Here is an 18917-nt window from a genome sequence, read left to right on the forward strand (position 1 = left end):
GTGATCATAGCGCAGCATAATTTGTTCAAAGAATATATTACAAATTGAAGCGCATGTGAGAATTAACTGCAACGCAGTTAATTAAATTCAACGTGAATTAAATACAACGCTCCTGATTGTCATGCTTAAACTTATTAGAATAAGACATTAGTTGACATTTGGGTGCTCACTTTTTATGAATTGTTTGGAGCGAGAGATGAAGAAATATGATTTATTTCCACTGGATTATCGTGTCAGAGTCGAGATTGGAGCGCTTTTAACAAGCTGGACTGATAGAATATCATCATACTTTAGAGTCAAATATTTTGCCAGAGGCTTGACCTACAACGGCAATCGCTGGTTCAATCTCTGATTCACTGATTGGAAAAATTAATTAGCGCGAAAATGTTTTTGGTATTAAAAATGTTCAACTAAAACAAAAAGGAATTTAGATTTTGACCTGGACCATTGGTGTGGTGGAGTTTAAGTTTTTCTTTTTAGTATCATCACCACACCGGTACGATTTTAATCTTCTTTGGTTCATCAACATTATAAGTTATTACGAATGGGTTTATTTCATATTTTACATCAGTTGCTTTCTTGCTGCACACCATTTAATATAGAATACAAATAATCAACAGTATTGGGCACTTTATCATTACAATGTTAATTAAATATATTATATTAATGTCTAGCGTGTTGCTTCGTTGTTAACAGCATTGCCTCGTGTTTGTAAAATATTTTTCTGTGGAGAATGATCGTCTGAAAATATACAGCGAAATATACTATACAAAGTGACCATTTCAGTCTCTAAATTTTAAAATCATGTACCGAATATTGAAAAATATTACAGATTGACAAAAAAATAGATTTTAACTTCTAGATCAAGGCCTTTATGGTGATGCGAGACCAAACGAAAAATCCCACCACGATTAAAAATACAACTAGAGTTTCCAAACGAGTGGATTAAGGAAATACAAATCAAAAGTTTTATTTTTGACTGGCAGTTGGGACGATATGACGAGTTTTATCTGCCAATATTCGGTCATTAGTTTGACTGCCCAAATTTTTTATAACACACACGACAAAATTTAATATTTTTCGAGAAATGACAACGCTATTTCCGTACTCTCGGGAAAGTTGGCACGACATCATCATTTAATTTTTTGCAGTTTTTTAGCGAAAAATTCATATCCAACACTGTTTGAGGATTCAAATTAAATTGTTAGTTACCAAGGTGACACAAGCAACGGTCTTTTCTAAAAATATCTTAAGGTACAAGAACCAACGACGAGTTAAAAAATGTATAAAGCTTTCACTACGTACATATTGCATTTACCTGCATTCAATTTCGTATATGCTTGTATGCCTCGCTTTACCTTCTAAAAAATGATTCGTTCAAGATTGCACGAAAATTTTTTTAACTGTGATGCTCCTTCAAGCGTTGTTCTTGATAAATTTTTTTAGTAAAAAGTGAGAATTGTGATGCCGTTAAGAAGGCATGAATGAAGGGGCAGCTCCATCAAAATTAGTTGTAAGTTTGTGACTCCATTGGCCAATCTCTGGCCGTTTTCAAGCTAAACCCATGGTTGAACTAGCATAAGTTTAACCCATGAGAAGCTCGCTCGTGACGTCACTGATCTCAGTGACGTCACGGGCTTTAACCATTCACTGAAATGCAATCAAACCAGTCAACCAATCCGTCATGGGAATGACGGGTTTGTTTACGTTTCTTGATCTCAGTGACGCAACAAGAGAGATGAACTGAAAGACGTGGGCAACGAAGAAAAAAGAATTCCCGTGCAAGAAAAAAGGATTCACGTGCATACAAGGAAAAGAATTCCCGTGGGTCAACCTTGTATAGTTCAACCATGGCTAAACCAACCTTCCACAGACGCGAATTTGGGCGCAACTTGAATTTGGGCCGATGCGTGTACTTGGGTATCTAATGTTTAACCTTGTCATATTCAAATACAAATAACGAATATTCAAAGAATCATATTCCAATTTAGATATAGAGATAGAATAAATTCTGTAAAAAATCAAATAGTCATAAAAAATTTAATATTATTTTGATCTAATTAAAATTTCAAAGTTAACTTATTAAAATAATGTACAGAGTACATTATATGTACAGCACTTTTCAATTTCTGAACGATCCGGTAGCAAATGGTAGCGTAGGCCATTCGTATTGTGGGAATGCAGATAAACAGTTTAGTTCAGTTGACTGGGCCGATGCGAGGCAGCTGCGTTTCAATGCTGACAAGTGTGAAGTACTTTACCTCGACAAGAACAATGAACAGCAAGCTTACAGCATGAGAAGACATGGTTGCAACGAGAGGGTTATGATTGAGAAGTCTTGCGTGGAAAAAGTTCTTGGAGTTTGTGTCGACAAGGAGCTAAATTTTTCTAGGCATATTGAAACGCAAGTAAATAAATCCAATAAACTGCTTGGGCTGATCAGACGCTCCTGCGAGTACCTATAGATGTAGAAATGATGAAGCTGTTATTCACCTCTGTCGTGCACCCGAATCTAGAGTTTGGAAACGTTTTGTTGTCACCGAGACTTGAAAAAAGACAAAATTTAGTGAAGAGTGTTCAAAGACGTGCCACAAGGGTAATTACTGGGTTAAAGGGCAAGTCTTATTAAGAAAGATTGAAGATAATGAAGCATCCCAGTCTCCGTTATCGTGGCCTCATTGAAGGTATCGGTGACCTCATTGAAGTATAAAAGTATACTCATGTACTCAGAGCTGGGCAGCGCTACTTTGAAATGTAGCGCCGCTACCGCTACCGCTACATGCTCTAAATGTAGCGGGCTCTACCGCTACCGCTACATCCACTAGATTGTAACGGGCGCTACCGCTACAGCTACAGTAAAATGTAGCGCGCTACATTAGCCGCTACAATGGCCAAAATTATTTAAAATCTCTTAATATTTATTGTTTTGCTATTGGGATTTACTCGTTAACATTTAATGATAATAAAACATTTTTAAAACATATCAATGCAACTTTATTGCAATTAACCTAACCGAACTAGTATGGGTTAACCCAGGGTTAGATCTGTCTCTTATACACATCTAGATGTGTATAAGAGACAGGTAGACATCCATGTAGGGAAGGTGAAACATTAAATTAACTGTGTAAAAATAACTGTAAGCAAACTGAAAGATGAATAAACCTGTAAGTGGTAACTGGTAACAACTTAACAGGTAACAACTAACATGTTGACACTAGTAACAGGCTGAGGTTGACAACATTACACCGAAATCATTCGTACAGTTTTATTCTGTAATTTATATTATGTATGTGTCATGCTGGTTTTTAAATAATATTTAATACTATTAAGGAGACCGGCTACCCTAAAAATCGGAAATTTTGGCTTTACCGTTTTCTTGACTCATTTTGTAGCTGCTGAAAAGGCGCGTCTAACGCAGTTTAGCGCATGTCTGTGCGTGCTATAATTTTTGCGTAAGACAATTTTAAAAATATATACATGAACATTTTTTAACAATATGTACAAAGATTTATTTGAAAAAAATCTGTATATATAGATCATTACTCTCGTTAATTACAAAGTGTTTGCACTCGTTTGAAAGCTACAAACGAGACGCGTTCAACAAAGCTACTACCATAGATGTACATGCAATACATTTTTGTGTAATGCAGTCTTGAACTTTTATAAAATGATCATTTTATATCATTATTTAAAAATAAATGGTATTTATATGTCATTATTTAGGTTAATTGCAAAGTGTTTGCACTCGTTTGAAAGCTACAAACAAGACGCGTTTAACAAAGCTACTACCATGGATGTACATGCAATAGTTTTTGCGTAATGCAGTTATAAAGTTATGTAAAATGAATATTTTATATACGGTGAGTGAGTGACGGAGTGAGTGAGTGAGTGAGTCATGGTTTGTCCAAGGCCCCAGAAGGATTACTAGAATTTAAAACAAGAACCAACACCAGGGACCACAGCTATAAACTAAAAAAACTGCGGTGCAACTTATCCACGCGACAACATTTCTTCTCGCTTCGAGTCACCGACATGTGGAACCATGGTGTGGAATAGCCTCCCTGAAGATATTGTTAACTCTCCGAGTATGAACGCGTTTAAGGACAGACTAGAGAAGGCCATGCAGGAGCATGTGTTTAGTCTTGAAATGCCTCGTATCCTACGGAACAACTGAAATCTTGAAGCGATTTTAAACTTACCGTCCATTTAAAAGATTTTTATCAAAAGGCCAGTCTAGTCAAGAAGAGTACAAGAATCGGCGACAGGCCTATTCTTCAATGCCGAAGATACTACACTATACTCTACATACTAACAAGTTTACACACTATAAATAATTATGAAATGTTGAGTATATAAAAATCATTAAGTTTTAACATTTACGGTAGATTGTTTGTAAGTGTTGGTTCCTTCGAGCCTTTAGATTATTATTAAGTTAAGTCTTAACCATTCATGCAAGTAAACAGTGATCGTGCAACTATATATATTATATTACTTTTTTGGAATGTGACCTTGGTGACGATATAGGTGGCATGTAATCGGTGATCGTAGATCAGAGGCAAGGTTATCATAAGCCAAAATATATATAAATTTATTTCAGCCGATTTTGAGATCAAGCTCGAAAAATATCAGAACATATCATTGATAAGTTATTTTGTGTTTTCACTGCGTCATTTGGTTCACACATTTCATTTTTGTCCGCGTCCAAGTTTTAAAGGGCACTTATTCTCCGGCCATATTCCGGCTTCGTGTGCTACTGGATAACGATCGTGCATTTATGGCCTATGCTGGCGTAGCTCGTAGCCCCGTAGGACTAGCCGACTAGGAAATACTTTTTTTTAGTTAAATGTATAGTCCGAGCTTATATTAATAATTGGGGAAGATGGAGCATAATAGTATCAACTCCTGTATGGAAGAATGGGAGGCACTCAGTAACGAGTATAGATCTTTAGAGGTAAGATAGTATTTTGCCTTTGGTGTAGGTGTACCTAAATTGTGAAATTTTTCAGATGTCACTGCGACTGCACTTACCACAGGCATGTCAGTTGTCAGCCACAGTCAGCGTATGTTGTTGCAATGTTGCTGGTATTCAAAAGAAACAATTTATTTTGTTAACAATATTTATCCACTAGTAGGCTAGTAAAAAAGCCTAGTATGTTCTAGCATGACCAAAAAAGTTTTTTAGTTACCAACTTACCATGGCATGTTAGCCTATTCATGAGCCATCTGTCAATCAAGATCAAGTGAAAAATCAGACCAGTACAGCTACAGCAATCCCTTGATAAATTCAGTGTGGAAATCCAGAGACCAGAGGGGCATAGTGGCAAAGCAGAGAGTTTTTTAGAGTTTAGACTCTCCCTCAAGTTCATTTTTGAGTCCTATAAGTAGACCAGTAAAGTATCCTGGATACTAGCATCATCATACTTAAGAAATTGGTTTAAATCTTGGGTAAATGAGGAAATTGAAAATGAACTGATTCTAAAAAAGCTGTGGTTTGCCACTATGCAGAGGGGTAATATATTAACTGGTAAACATAGCAAATTGGAAAGCAGGACCCAAAAATCTGGAATGTCCAGCACACTTCCACTTTCAGTCGATCATGGTGCCAATCCATAGGTTATTCAAAATAACCTGTTCTTATGTCATTTTGAACCGATCAACACTTCTTTATGGACCGATCATAAAACACACCTTCACCGGCAAAAGCTTTCACACTTCTGAAGAAGGTGAGCTGACAGCTACACTGGCCGTGGGGTGTGGCCACTGTGCAGAGAGTGATCGAAGATTTAAAGACCTACGGCAACGCATTATCGGCAAAATTTTCGCCTTCAGAAGATCTTGCCGACACATTTAGATTGAAATTCTTGCATTTAATATATTTCTCAGTCTTCAGCCAACTATTTAGAAAAAAAGTAAGGTTTCCGGTATGTTGGATGGATTACGATGCAGCGAAGCTTGTCCGGAAATCAGTTGCGATGAGTTCCCGCAAAAAATGTCCAGGTTTCATAGTGTGGCATAAGAGTCGTTGTAATAGTATCTCACCTTTTCTTCGAGAAGTTTCTCCAACTGCCGATGAGTGTCTCCTCAATTTGAAAGCTGAGGTAACAAATAGGTGCCATAAATGTTTTTTTATATTTAATTCGAAACTATTATGTTGCGAGTAAATAGTATTTCCTTCTGTAGATCCATCCCTCATGCTCATCTGTGAGACTGTGAGTAACGCGCGCAATTAACAATCTTGCATGGGACCTTCTCTGTGTTGCCTGACTTGACGTTCATACGATCATAGCTACCGTAACCGAAGCCGATTTCTGATGGCCTGCAAACCTGTTTCTAGTTGCCTGGAACGTTTTTTTTTAAGACGGAATGTTTTTTTTATGTGAACCACAAATTTTAGAATTCCAGCCTGCCTTGATTAGCACGATTTTGAATACCATGGTTTTGATTAACGCGGCTAAAAAATTTACGACCTACCCTTAATCTACGCGGTGCCAGTTTTGATCAGTGCGACTTTTTTTTCACAACGCATCATTTTCCCGCCTCTAGCCAGAGGTGTTACGCATAGTGGCAAAACTGGCAAAGCAGAGAGTTTTTTAGACTCTCCCTCAAGTTCATTTTTGAGTCCTATAAGTAGACCAATAAAGTATCCTGGATACCAGCATTATCATACAAAAGAAATTGGTTTAAATCTTGAGTAAATGAGGAAATTAAAAATGAACTGATTCTAAAAAAGCTCTGGTTTGCCACTATGGTGTTACGTTTGTAACAAAAGTGTTACTTTTTGCTTATTAGATCTTATGTTGTTACTTTTGTTACAACTTTTGGAAAAATTTGCCAAATGTTGTTACTTTATGAATTTCAGCCAATAATTATTTAAATAAGGTCCCGTTCCGTAGGCACTCGTGCTGACTACAGAGTCGGTTTAACCGCACCTTGTCTTGTTCATAACTCGAATGGTTGAGTTCGGCAACGTTCGCTGGTAAGTGCGCCATGCCGGTGCTCTAGTTACTCGTTAGCCTTCATTCAACTGGTCAAGATCGCTGCAATATCTACTGCTCAATTTTATCAAACTACATAACATTTTATCAAACTTTGCTATTTTTGAGGATTCATTATAATTATTCCCATATATTCTTAAGTTTGATTAGCGCGGTTTTGCTTAACGCAGTAAAACTCGGGGATTTATTAACCGCGTTAATCAAGGGATTGCTGTATATGCATTATTGCCTAGTAGTCAAGCTTGTGGCCAATTTGGAATATTGGACAGAATTTAGGGTAAACGCGGTATATTCCGACACATTAGGGACACATCAAGAAATGAAAAACTATAAAAAAAACGCATGCATTACGTAAGTTCTGTTGCCTTCACATGACTCTCAAAACACTTCACTACGCGTCACGGCGTCAGCAACGATGAAAGGTCACAAAATGTTGCCATATTTATTAAAAAGCCTTTAGAATGGAAACCTACCAAATCCCTATATTCCTTCACTTTGTGTGGCAATGTTCAACACGTGGTGAGTCGTATTGCGTCTGCGCTTCAAATTTAAGTGATACGTATTGCCAACATCCACGTGTTCGAATTCCGTTTGCTGTGTGAGCTGTATTGGGATACAACACGGCTTTGAATTAGAACACTAACGAATATTGAACACTACTTAATTACGTTTTAATTAACAGCTATTAGGCTTTTAATTAAGCNATGTCAAGCTCATGACAATTTTTTTAATATCGCCTTCATTCGTGAGTTATATGATGAAACGTGCCGACATTTGCAGTGTACCGGCCATTTCTTCCAGAGCACTGAACAGATCTGAATGAAATTTTGAATATGAATTTCTGAATACTAAACGGTGATGTTTAACTTGTGAAATTTTTTTACGTTTTGCCTTCGTTAGCGAGTATTTTTCTCTCTTCCCTCATTCGTGATTTAAACAGCAAAATAGTGCTTAAATTTGCAGTGTACCAGAGATTTCTTCTAAAATACTGAACAGATTCGAACAAAACTTTGCATATAGAAACCTAACCTCCCAATGGTGATGTTTAGCTTGTGAAAATTTTTTTATTTTGCCTTCGTTTGCGAGTTATACGGCTTTACGTATATGGCTCTTGGTCAATGCAAGTTCAAAAATCGGCCTGAGAAATGCCGGTCATTTCTCTGTATATCCGTATAACCAAGTTTCATCGAGCTACGTTCAGTACTTTGGGAGATATTCCAGGTGCACTGAATTTCGAGAGCGGCCGCAAGTCCGGCCATAAATTTGTCTGAAACGTACCGGAATCGAACACCACAGCAGAGAGTATTTTATGCAGCTAATGAATTTCGCAAACTTTGCTGGAAGTGAGATTATTGAATTTTAGAAAAAAGGCGGAATAATTCAATGAAGGGTGGTAGCAGAACTGCAATCTTGATACTCTATGGCAATTTATGCAATCATAACCTACGTAACAATTTTCATATGATGGTTATAATTTTTGCACATTCAAAGTACACATGACATAACATAACGCACCCAGATTTGGAAACCATAATTGCTCTAATGAAGCAAAAATAAACGACAGACCATTGACTTGCAAATATATATATTCATATTTTGTATCACATAGTTTAATTACGCTCTGTAATTATGCCGTATTGACCTAATTTGTATAGTCCATTTACGTGCATTGTTATTAGGTATTGATCATGTCAATTTTGCCGGCCGGGAGGATGTCGGGACTCGGGAATGTAGTCCCAGCAATGGCATGCAGGTTCGTACTGTTGACATACAGGTTCATACCTTACTTGCCGCAACAGCGCAACCAGTCCAGACTCCAGTCATTCATTAGAAGGCACCGATGGCACATCTAAAGCCATGTTGCCTTCTTTAGTTTTGTAATTCATGTCTGATTGAATTGTGATCTATGAATGAATATTCATAACTGTGCTGACACTTAGAAACTGAGTTGACGCGTTAGCAATCTAGTTAACTCATATCCAACCACAACACAATGCGGATACACGTTTGTGTATACAGTGTACGGTCAGTGTAATTGCGTAAATTGCGTTGCCGCGCGTCCATATTTAAACTATTTTAGCTTTCTTAAAGTACAGCGCACGGCGCATTTTTTTTACCGGCATAGTACGGCGCACCGCGCAGGTCGTTAAAATGACAAAATAAATTCCCGCGCACCTGGCACATCTTCCTGACCATGGCGCGCCAGCAACAAAGCCAACAATGAAAGGTCACAAAATGTTGCCATATTTATTTAAAAGCCTTTAGAATGCAAACCTACCAAAACCAAATCCATATATTCTGACACTGTGTGACTGAATTTGGCATTTTGTGAGACTAATTCTGGCCAGGCTTCAAACTCTACTAATTTGTAATGCCGACACTCTTGTGTTCAAATTCCGATTGCTGTGTGAGACTGTGAGCTGTATTGGAATACGACACAGCTTGGAATTAGAACACTATTGTCAGTATTTAATATTGAACACTACTTAATTAGGCTTTTAATTAAGAAAATTTTAATTTTTGCACACAGCTTGGAACAAGCTGTGTGTGTCTAATTCTAAGCTGTGGTGGAATTAGTTTTTATGTGTCTAAACCCATCTCTTAACTTAATCTTCTATTAATTTTTTTACCACTTGAAATCCGCAAATACAAGTATACTTGAAGGATTCCTAATATATTTACAGATGTATTTATTTAATAGTCTCAAACCATAATATTATTTCTACACAAACAGTTTATCACTATTTGGTAGAGCAAGGTCAACTATCAACTTTGACACATTTTTCGATGTTCTCACTGGGTGACGCACACTGTCTCTCTTTGGATCTCAACATTTTCCAGCTAGATGGCACAGACCTAGTGTTTTGGCAATAGTATGGCGCGCAAAAGTATGATGTCACTATTTCAACTGTCAATGAATGCATGGAACTAAGAAAAAGCTTAATGTAAAGGAAAAAAGTCAAAGTGTTGGAATTACCCACAATGTCGGAATATACCGCGTTTACCCTAGGTGAGAGACTCCCTCCAATTTGGAATGTCAGGCAAAAATTTTCAAAAATAGCTGAAAGCTGTATTTACCTGCAGGCTTCAAATTTTCTTTTTGCCTGCAATATGCATATAAAATATAGATGGTTATAATTGTTGTCATGAGTGATTTTTGAAAATTGCAGGAAAAAATGTTTTTCTTTAGTACTTAGGTATGCTAAAAAAATGAGTCAAGGGCCATAGGAACATGGCTCGAAAAGTCCTATTTTTTCTTAAATATTGTGTCTTTAATATTATATAATTTCAGTAAATATGAAATCTTGTGGCTCTAATGTGATGTATTTTTGTTTGATTGAAAAATTATGTTTTGCACTTTGCAAACATGTTTCAACATCCAAAATGTTTCTGTGAATATTGCTTAGTTGCCGTCATGTCAGAGCGGTCAGATTGCAGTATCATGTGTTCAGTTGCCACTCAAGTCTAAAGTGAAGACAAATGTTAGTATTGCTGTTTGAGGACTTTTTAGGGTAAAATTAGAGATTTTGGGTAATGCATGCATGGGACTTTTGAATAAGTTTGTGGCTCATAAATTGCTTTGCATGACTGAAATATAGAATTCACTGCACAAAGAAATAGAATCATGGCTCAAAGAAATTTAATCGCAGCTGGCAAACCCATAAAACCACAGCTCAAAAAATCTAGTCACGGCTCACCAAGTAGATATATTCATGCTTGCATATAGGAATGTGTGAAATTGATTTTTAGAACTGATGTTTGTCTCATTCACCTGTGGTTTCTGTTCAATTTTTCTCCTTGTGACACACGAGGTGCATGATAGTCTTTTTCTGCTCATCTCCATGCTTAACTGACTGCTTAATTTCCAGGATGCAGAGGGGGCAAGCCGCATTGCCAATATATGAAATTTTAGTCCAAAGTTTTGCCAGCCATTTTCAAGATGTGTCGCCGGGTAATTTTAAAGAGAAAATGCTGCCAACAACTTTGATAGTATACTATCCCTTACTCTCCACGCAGTGCATCATCGCAACTGATTTCCAGACAAGCTTACTGCATCCTGATCCACCCGATGTACCGGAAACCTTACTGTGTGCTCTTGCGGTCTTCCAGATTTTCAATAATTGCAATAATTTCAGAGTAATTTCTAAAATGCAATAATTTCAATCCAAATGCTTTGGCAAGATCTTTTGAAGGCGTAAATTTTGCTGCTGATGCATCACCAAGGATCTTTTGATATTCATCCACTTCCTGCACCCTGGCCTAATTTAGGCTACCCATATCTGAAAAATAACAAAGGGATCTTAAATTATGTCAATGACAATATGAGATCTTGATTATTTATAATCTTCCTTTATTTATTTGTGTTTTGTTGAGTGATACCAAAGATAAGTGAATAATATAGATTATAGAATAATAGTTTTACAGCATGGGCTTGTTTAATAAAACTAATTTTTTCATTTAAATTGTTGCTTTTTGTATGGTTTGCAAATGTTATCATTTATAATGCAATCTGTATTTTCAGAAATTGCACCAGCTTTACCATGCCAAACTTGAAGAAGTCAACAGTTTGCAGCAAAAATGTACCAAAGGAATTTCCCACCAACGCTACAGACTTAACATAATCAAAAACTCTTTAAGAAGGTATTTTTTCAAATCTTGAACATGAAGAGAATAGCTGAAAGCTTGAATAACTTAAGCAAAACTTGAGATTTTATGTAGGTCAAAATGAAACCAACTTTTAAGACATTCTAGTGTTTTATTAATTTCCCAAATAGTATGGCTATTTTTATCATTATTCTAATTAGGCATAAGTGCCAAATTTTTTAAATGTTCAATAGGGTATTGTTTAACTGACCACTCATGTGCCAAATTTACAACAAGATTTGGTATGAATTGAAATCATTTGACCTCATGATAATAATTTTTTTAATTCAAATGTCCTTTTCCTATTTACACACTTCTATATATGCATGTTTGCATTTCATTGTTTGTTTTTTCCAGGTTGGAAAAAAATATGTCTGAGAGCAGCCAAGGTGACAGTGAAAGAAATGCCCTCCTGCAGACTGACTTGATCCGCCGCAAAGCACAGCTCTATGAGATGGAGAACATTCTCCCTAAGCCAAGTGGACGATACCTAAAAATTATACTCGGAGGAATCAATGTGTCAATATTAGATAAAAATGAAAAGTGAGCTTATATAGTTTCCTAATATATTTTTTTTATTTTGTCCCAGCCCAGCAGTCCTTGATTAGTTAGCATATTCATCTACAATTGTTGAAGGTAGTCCCTGTAACTTTGAAAGAATTCTCAATACCGTATATTAGATTTTTATGATATTTTATATGTATTATATATAATTTCTTGAGGTGGTAAATGAAACTTGGTTCTTCACACAATATTTACTGTTTTATTTGCTTGGTGCATCTTATGTTGATGGTGATGAGTGTGATCATTTTAGACTTTGCCCTGTGCTTGTATGAATTTGCCATTGGAATGAGTTCACGACCATCAACTGGGGTGACTTCGGCCACTGGGGGTGACTTTGGCCACCACTACAACAGAAACAAATGACAGCAAATCAAAATAATAGAAGTTGGCCAAAGTGACTGGGGTGACTTTGGCCACCCCAATCCCAGCAGACTTTAGCCAAGGTTTAGTATTTTGTTTTGCTGCCATTTGTTTCTGTTGTAGTGGTGGCCAAAGTCATCATAGTTGACGGTACTGTAAAATAATATAACTCAGTAGTCACTGCAGTGAGTGACATCGCGTATTTTCTTGTCAACAAAAACGTGAAGTCATGGACGGACGGACGGACGGACAAACAGACACACAGATGGACGGACATGGCGAGCGCAATAATGCATTTTTTCCGTAAATGAGAAAATGCACTAATAATACCATAGAAATGAGTTTAGGATAGTAATTTTTCTGGATAGGCATATCAAAAATTAAAAAAAAGTTTATTAGCTTTTAGTTCGATTTATAATTAATTATTTACTGCTGCTGGTGAGCTATTAGTCACATCTGTAAATTTTTTTGCATATTTATTTAAGCCAATTTATTTGTGGCCCAGATTCCGCTACAAGGATGAATATGAGAAGTTCAAACTTGTTATGAGTCTCTTGGCGCTGTTTATCTCGCTGTTCAACTGCCTCACAAATGTCAGGTAATAATTCACTAGTTATTCTCTATTCTCTCTGTAGTATATATAATTTTTCTCTAATTGGTTGGGTGTCTATTGGATGATCTGATTTGTATAGACAAGGGCCTTATGAGGAACTTTTGAATGTAAAAATATTCATGAAATTTGCATTTGAAAGCTCAAGTACTCTTTTCTAAACTATTTTGAAATGTTTCTATTTCTCTGTTGTTTAACGGCATTTTGCAGAACATGAGGCTCTGGAAGGCGCCAATGATCACTACATTTCAAATATAAGAAATCATTTATATGGTCAAATTGATCCACAAATATAATCACTGCTCCCAGCAAATGAAAGTAACAAAAGAGTCAAGTAGTATACTTGATTGAAAAATTTCTATTGTTTCCAGGACGATGGATGTGGTGCATATGTTCCTGCTTGTGTGGTATTACTGCACTCTCACCATCAGGGAGAGCATCCTCAAGGTATCTTGTCAAGCTCTCATCAGAGCTTTTTTAATGTGGGGTTTTTCTTCGAGCCATCAGTGTAACTATGTCAAAAATAAGAATGAAATAAAGAAGCGGCTCAAAGGACAAATTAGACATCGAGAGTTTCATAAGCAATTTTTTTTGTCATTTTTAGCGCATTTTCTCATTTATGGAAAAAATGCACTATTGTGCTCGCCATGTCCGTCTGTCGGTCGGTCTGTCTGTCCGTCCGTGACCACGTTTTCGTCGACGAGAAAATGCGCTCTCTGTCAGTCACTGCAGTGAGTACCCGGTACCGTACTGAGTTATATTTTTTTTCTCTGTGATCATAATCAAATCTTGCCTGGAGCAATGAGCTTAGTAAGGAAGATGTTTGAATGAAAAAATATTTTGTTCTACTTAAACATCAAACCAGTAGGTTCGTTTCAAATATTCACTCGAATACATTCAATCTGATTATAAGAGGTTATTTCTTTTGATTAAAAGGTCGTGAGCCATGTGTTATTGCCTCAATGTGTTAACCAATGCAACATTAGTTCTATTGCTAACAATGACGCAACTTGAATATTGTATATTGCAGGATCTAGATGGTTGAATCTGTGTAGATTGTTTAAATCAGCGTGCATTGATTTTTTATGGAAACAGCAACAGAGGAAAGGAAATTATATTCAAGAATTTTTACAAATTTATTTTCCACAACTCGTGAATGATTTTAATAATGCCACAAATGAACGATTATTATGCCGTAATAGTTGAATGACGGTTCGTTAGTTATACGAGAGGTAAAGAACTATGACGATGCCACAGGCGATTTATTATCATACCGCAACAGCTATATAAATTATTATAATGTCACAATAGTAGGATGATTATGATGCCACGACAGGTTAATGATTATGATGTCACTATTGTTGAATAATTATTTTGCCATGACAGGTGAACGGGTCGCGAATGAAGGGCTGGTGGCGCGCTCACCACTTCATCTCCACGGTGCTGGCAGGGGTGATGTTGATCTGGCCTGTGGGCGAGTGTTACTACGCCTTCAGGACGCAGTTCATGGCCTTCAACGTGTATATCAGTGAGTAGTGTTACTACGCCTTCAGGACGCAGTTCATGGCCTTCAACGTATGTTACTACGCCTTCAGGACGCAGTTTATGGCCTTCAATGTGTACATCAGTGAGTAGTGTTACTACGCCTTCAGGACGCAGTTTATGGCCTTCAATGTGTACATCAGTGAGTAGTGTTACTACGCCTTCAGGACGCAGTTCATGGCCTTCAATGTGTATATCAGTGAGTAGTGTTACTACGCCTTCAGGACGGTTGTTTGACGTGTGGAAGAAAATGTGACAGACCAGAACTTTTGGAAGCCACGTTATTGGAGGAAGGGACCTTGACAGCGGTGGACAGTGTTGGTCTTGGACAAGCCACCTCCATTGAGTGACTCCAGCTAAAACACTTGCGATATAATGTCGTCTGATTTTAATTTTTAAAATGATAGGACATAGAAATTGCTATGACATTAATGGAAACTAATGAAGTCTCTTCATACAGATGAACTTGAAATCAAGTCCGTGAAGAAATGACGATAACTAACAAAAGAGCGTTCTTTTGCCTCTGTTTGTGAAAAATTCAACTAATCTCATTATTTTGAATTTGCAATAGTCTTTCGTGTGAAAGCAATGAAAAATGGATGAATTTACGTGCATAAAAGTCGCCCAGTAAAAAAAGACATCACGATCACGGTATAGTGATAAAATTTTTTGTTCATTTAACACCAACTTTCTTCTGGTATAACTCAAATTTCCCTATTATTATTTTCGAGAATCATTCCGGGTGGAGGAGAAATTTAGTGTGGGTTTACTTCAAATGGTTCCTTTGTTGTAGAAGAACCAGGGCCGTACCATCAAAAGTAGCTGAAGTACATGTTGCGGCCTATGTACCCATGCAGGCTATGTATTCGTGTGGCCCATGTACAAGTAGTGTCCTATATTCACTCGTCTGATTGGTGTATTTAGCTTGAAAAGTTGTCAGTGATTGGATGACTGAGCTACAAACTCATCTGGTACGTTGCAGGTTTTGTGCAGTACCTGCAGTTCATGTACCAACGAGGCTGCCTGTATCGCCTCAAGTGCCTGGGGCAGAGCCACAACATGGACATCACCGTCGAGGGCTTCCAGTCGTGGATGTGGCGAGGCTTGAGCTTCCTCTTGCCCTTTCTCTTTATTGGATATGCGTGGGAGTTCTACCACGCCTACACCCTCTACTACCTTGCGAGTCATCCATCGGCTGACTGGCATGTGCGTACAATATTGGACTTACGGTCCCCACACCGTTTCATCCAGTTCATTGATAACCTCTTGTTAATTGTCAAGACTGAGCAGGTGATATCTATGTTAAGACTTGTCCCTAAAGCTAGTATTCTTGTAAAGACTTGCTCATATAGGTATTATCCATGTTAAGACACTATAGTTCCAGTACCTATAGATAATATTCCCGTAAAGATCTGTTACTACCGTATATGTTTTGGTCTTCTTCACTATTTTGGTATCAAGAGTCGCAATTAATTGATAATCCTTTACATTGTTTACAAATAAGCATTACGTGGGCGCAGGTGGGTACGCTGAGCATGCTGTTCCTAGTGCTGTTCCTGGGCAACAGCCTCACGACGGCCGCCACCATCCCGCAGAAAATCAAGGAGCGCTTCAAGCTCAAGTATCGCTTCACGCGCCTTGACAAGTACATGAACCACAGCAAGCGACGCCGCGTCTCTTTCAGGTGCGTTGACAAGTACATGAACCACAGCAAGCGGCGCCGCGTCTCTTTCAGGTGCGTTGACAAGTACATGAGCCACGGCAAGCGACGCTGCATCTTTGTTGGACATTTCTAGGTTTATGCTTGCTTCCTTGTGTTTGTTGCCGATTTGAAAAGCGTGTATTTCCTCCAACAAATTAGCCTATCTTCATTCTCTGATTCTGGACAATATAGAAAATTTTATTGAAGAACTAAGAGGTACATATAAATGAGTTAAAGACAAAAATATGAACTAACATGAATAGAAAAAATATGAACTAACATGAATTATGCATCTCCAAATACTGAAATTATATTCTCCCATGCGATTGCTTTAGTCTTGATTGCCATAAACGCATTTCAGGAGCCCTGAGCTGAATGAGCGCCGCACTCCCGCTGCCAGAGCTGCATCCTTCAGCAGGAAGCCTGAGGTCACCGCCGAGGAAACTTCTTTGCAAGGACATGACAAACCGCAAATTCCTGTGAGTCATGCGATTATTTTTTATTTGTGATATTTTTACTCAGCGATTTAATTCTATATGTACCAACCATGTCTTGACCATCTATCGACTTTTCCTGAGGTGATATTTACTTCTGGAAAATTCATCTCCAATATTTTAGATAGTACGTTGTCTTTTGGGTTTATGATCATGAAAGTTGCTTCAATGACCGTATTAGCATTACAATTAACTACTGCGTGCCAGTAAGTAGAAATTAAAATCATGCAGTCATTGCAGTGATGACATTCAGTGTGAAATTGATTAGTGTGAGTGATGAAATTAAGTGTGATGAAATCAAAATCATGTTTGGCGACTATTGGTATACGTAACATTAATGGTCTACACATTCATGTATGCGTTGCAGAATATTGACAGAAAAGACCACGACTCCGGAGTGATGATGAGCGAAAGCAGCTCATCTGACGCAGAACGTCACCGCGTCGACGCTGCTGACGAAGACATAGAGGTCTTCGACGACTCCATTACGTATGCAGAGCGCGCGCAACTCGATAAGGATGCCCAAAGCTCTGATGAGTTCAGTCAAGAGGGAAACTTGGAACCGGAAACTGAAGAGAAGAAAGAAAAATAAACAGACTATGAAGAAGGCTGCGCTCAAAAACGGGTTCTCACAACACAAAAATCATGACATGAGTTCATCAACGGATTGGCATTGCATAAGTTTGATTGGCAGACACCATGCAAAATTTTTAATTTACTGGGTTCAATTGGGGCATCCTGTCGAATAGAACTAAGGATGGCCGTTGATTTTCCTGGGCAGATTCGGATAGTATTCTGAGCATTAGGCCTAGTAGCAAACTTCTTTGAACTTCTTCGCAAACTTTTTTGATGCAACCTACCGGGAAAATGGTAGTAATTGTCGGTATATTAGTCATTGGTTTATTTGGGTTGTAAGCGTCCTTGTCCTTCATCACTTCAAAATTTAGTTTTAACTGAATATTGGATCTGTATGTGGAATTTCTTATGTAAAACAAGTTTTCTTTACGGTAAAATAGTGCTAACTTGTACTTTGAAAGAAAACTGTTCTTGCCAGCTGCCAGGATAATATATTAGTTGCTTAAAAATATGACTACACATTCATATGTGTTTTTCGTATTCAAGTCGGACAAGAAAGCCTTGACACAAATATTTGTCTTCCTGTAGATACTTTGCATCAACTGACGCCCGCCACATCTTTGCTCTCTACAGAGTCCTTCCCATTCGAATATGTCGTCATGCCAACCAAGCTATTTTGCGCCAGATTAACTCTAGTCTCTGAATTCCTTTCTAGATAGATGCTAAAGTTTGGTCTCAAGGATGGCGTTACAGCATCATTCTCAGTTTTAGTACTTGGGACATTTGTCAAAACGCCTTGAAGTAAGTTCCAAACTGACACAATTGAGCCGGCATGAGGTGAACATTTTCAAGAGTTATTATACATGAAGTTATTTTTTTACTCATAGATATTTTAGGTAATTAAGTGTGTGCATCTTTTCTACTTCGTTCACGTTACATATTTAATATAATGCATGGCGGCTGTTCGTTCTCTGCTTTTAGTTCCTTAAATGTTCGTGCACAATTGCGCTTGTTGCGGTTTTGCCTTGTGTTTGTCATTGTTTTCTGTTGCGTTGGGTGTGTCGTAATGAGGCACTGTGTTATATATTGAAATTAATGTAAGTCTTTCGTGCACATGAAATATGAATATCAGGAAGTTTAGTGACCTCTTAGTTGCGTGTTTTCTTCGCGTCCACTAGATTATCTCCTCGAAGAATGGCGTTCAGCAAGTAAAATGTACTATTTCATTTACGTTGTGGGTTAAACCCCAGCAGGTATAGATGATCGTACATAATTTAATATCTACACATGGCACAAAATATATATTGATTACTTACTTCTAGGACTTCATTAGCCTTTCACTTGCATTGCTCGGTTAACGGATCTACACGATGAATTGTTATCTGAGATCTGACATCTTGCATATATGAATACTTCATCAGATGATGGGA

The 18917-nt window shown here is 37.6% G+C and overlaps 1 protein-coding gene across 2 annotated transcripts; it reads left to right on the plus strand.

The window, feature by feature from the left end:
• Positions 1-4737: 4737 nt before the first annotated feature.
• On the plus strand, positions 4738-18802 carry LOC108666878 (transmembrane protein 120 homolog). 2 transcript variants are annotated; one of them, XM_018153819.2, is made up of 11 exons: positions 4738-4951; positions 11518-11636; positions 11997-12182; positions 13069-13161; positions 13545-13620; positions 14560-14669; positions 14883-14914; positions 15698-15921; positions 16236-16399; positions 16779-16896; positions 17279-18802. In XM_018153819.2, exons 1-11 carry the CDS (start codon positions 4880-4882, stop codon positions 17501-17503), a joined length of 1419 nt encoding a protein of 472 aa, XP_018009308.1. In that variant the 5' UTR covers positions 4738-4879; the 3' UTR covers positions 17504-18802. The 2 variants fall into 2 exon arrangements, with proteins under 2 accessions (XP_018009308.1, XP_018009307.1); XM_018153818.2 differs by lacking the exon at positions 14883-14914 and having other exon boundaries at positions 14560-14701.
• Positions 18803-18917: the final 115 nt, after the last annotated feature.

This window comes from Hyalella azteca, unplaced genomic scaffold (assembly GCF_000764305.2).
Source record: "Hyalella azteca isolate HAZT.00-mixed unplaced genomic scaffold, Hazt_2.0.2 contig6532, whole genome shotgun sequence".
NCBI lineage: Eukaryota > Metazoa > Arthropoda > Malacostraca > Amphipoda > Hyalellidae > Hyalella > Hyalella azteca.

Excerpts from the sequence above, each read along its gene's own strand:
- LOC108666878 (XM_018153818.2), top strand. The coding sequence starts at position 4,880 with ATGGAGCATAATAGTATCAACTCCTGTATGGAAGAATGGGAGGCACTC. Across the intron at positions 15,922-16,235 it reads ATCCATCGGCTGACTGGCAT|GTGGGTACGCTGAGCATGCT; the intron begins GTGCGTACAATA and ends ACGTGGGCGCAG. Across the intron at positions 16,897-17,278 it reads ATGACAAACCGCAAATTCCT|AATATTGACAGAAAAGACCA; the intron begins GTGAGTCATGCG and ends TATGCGTTGCAG.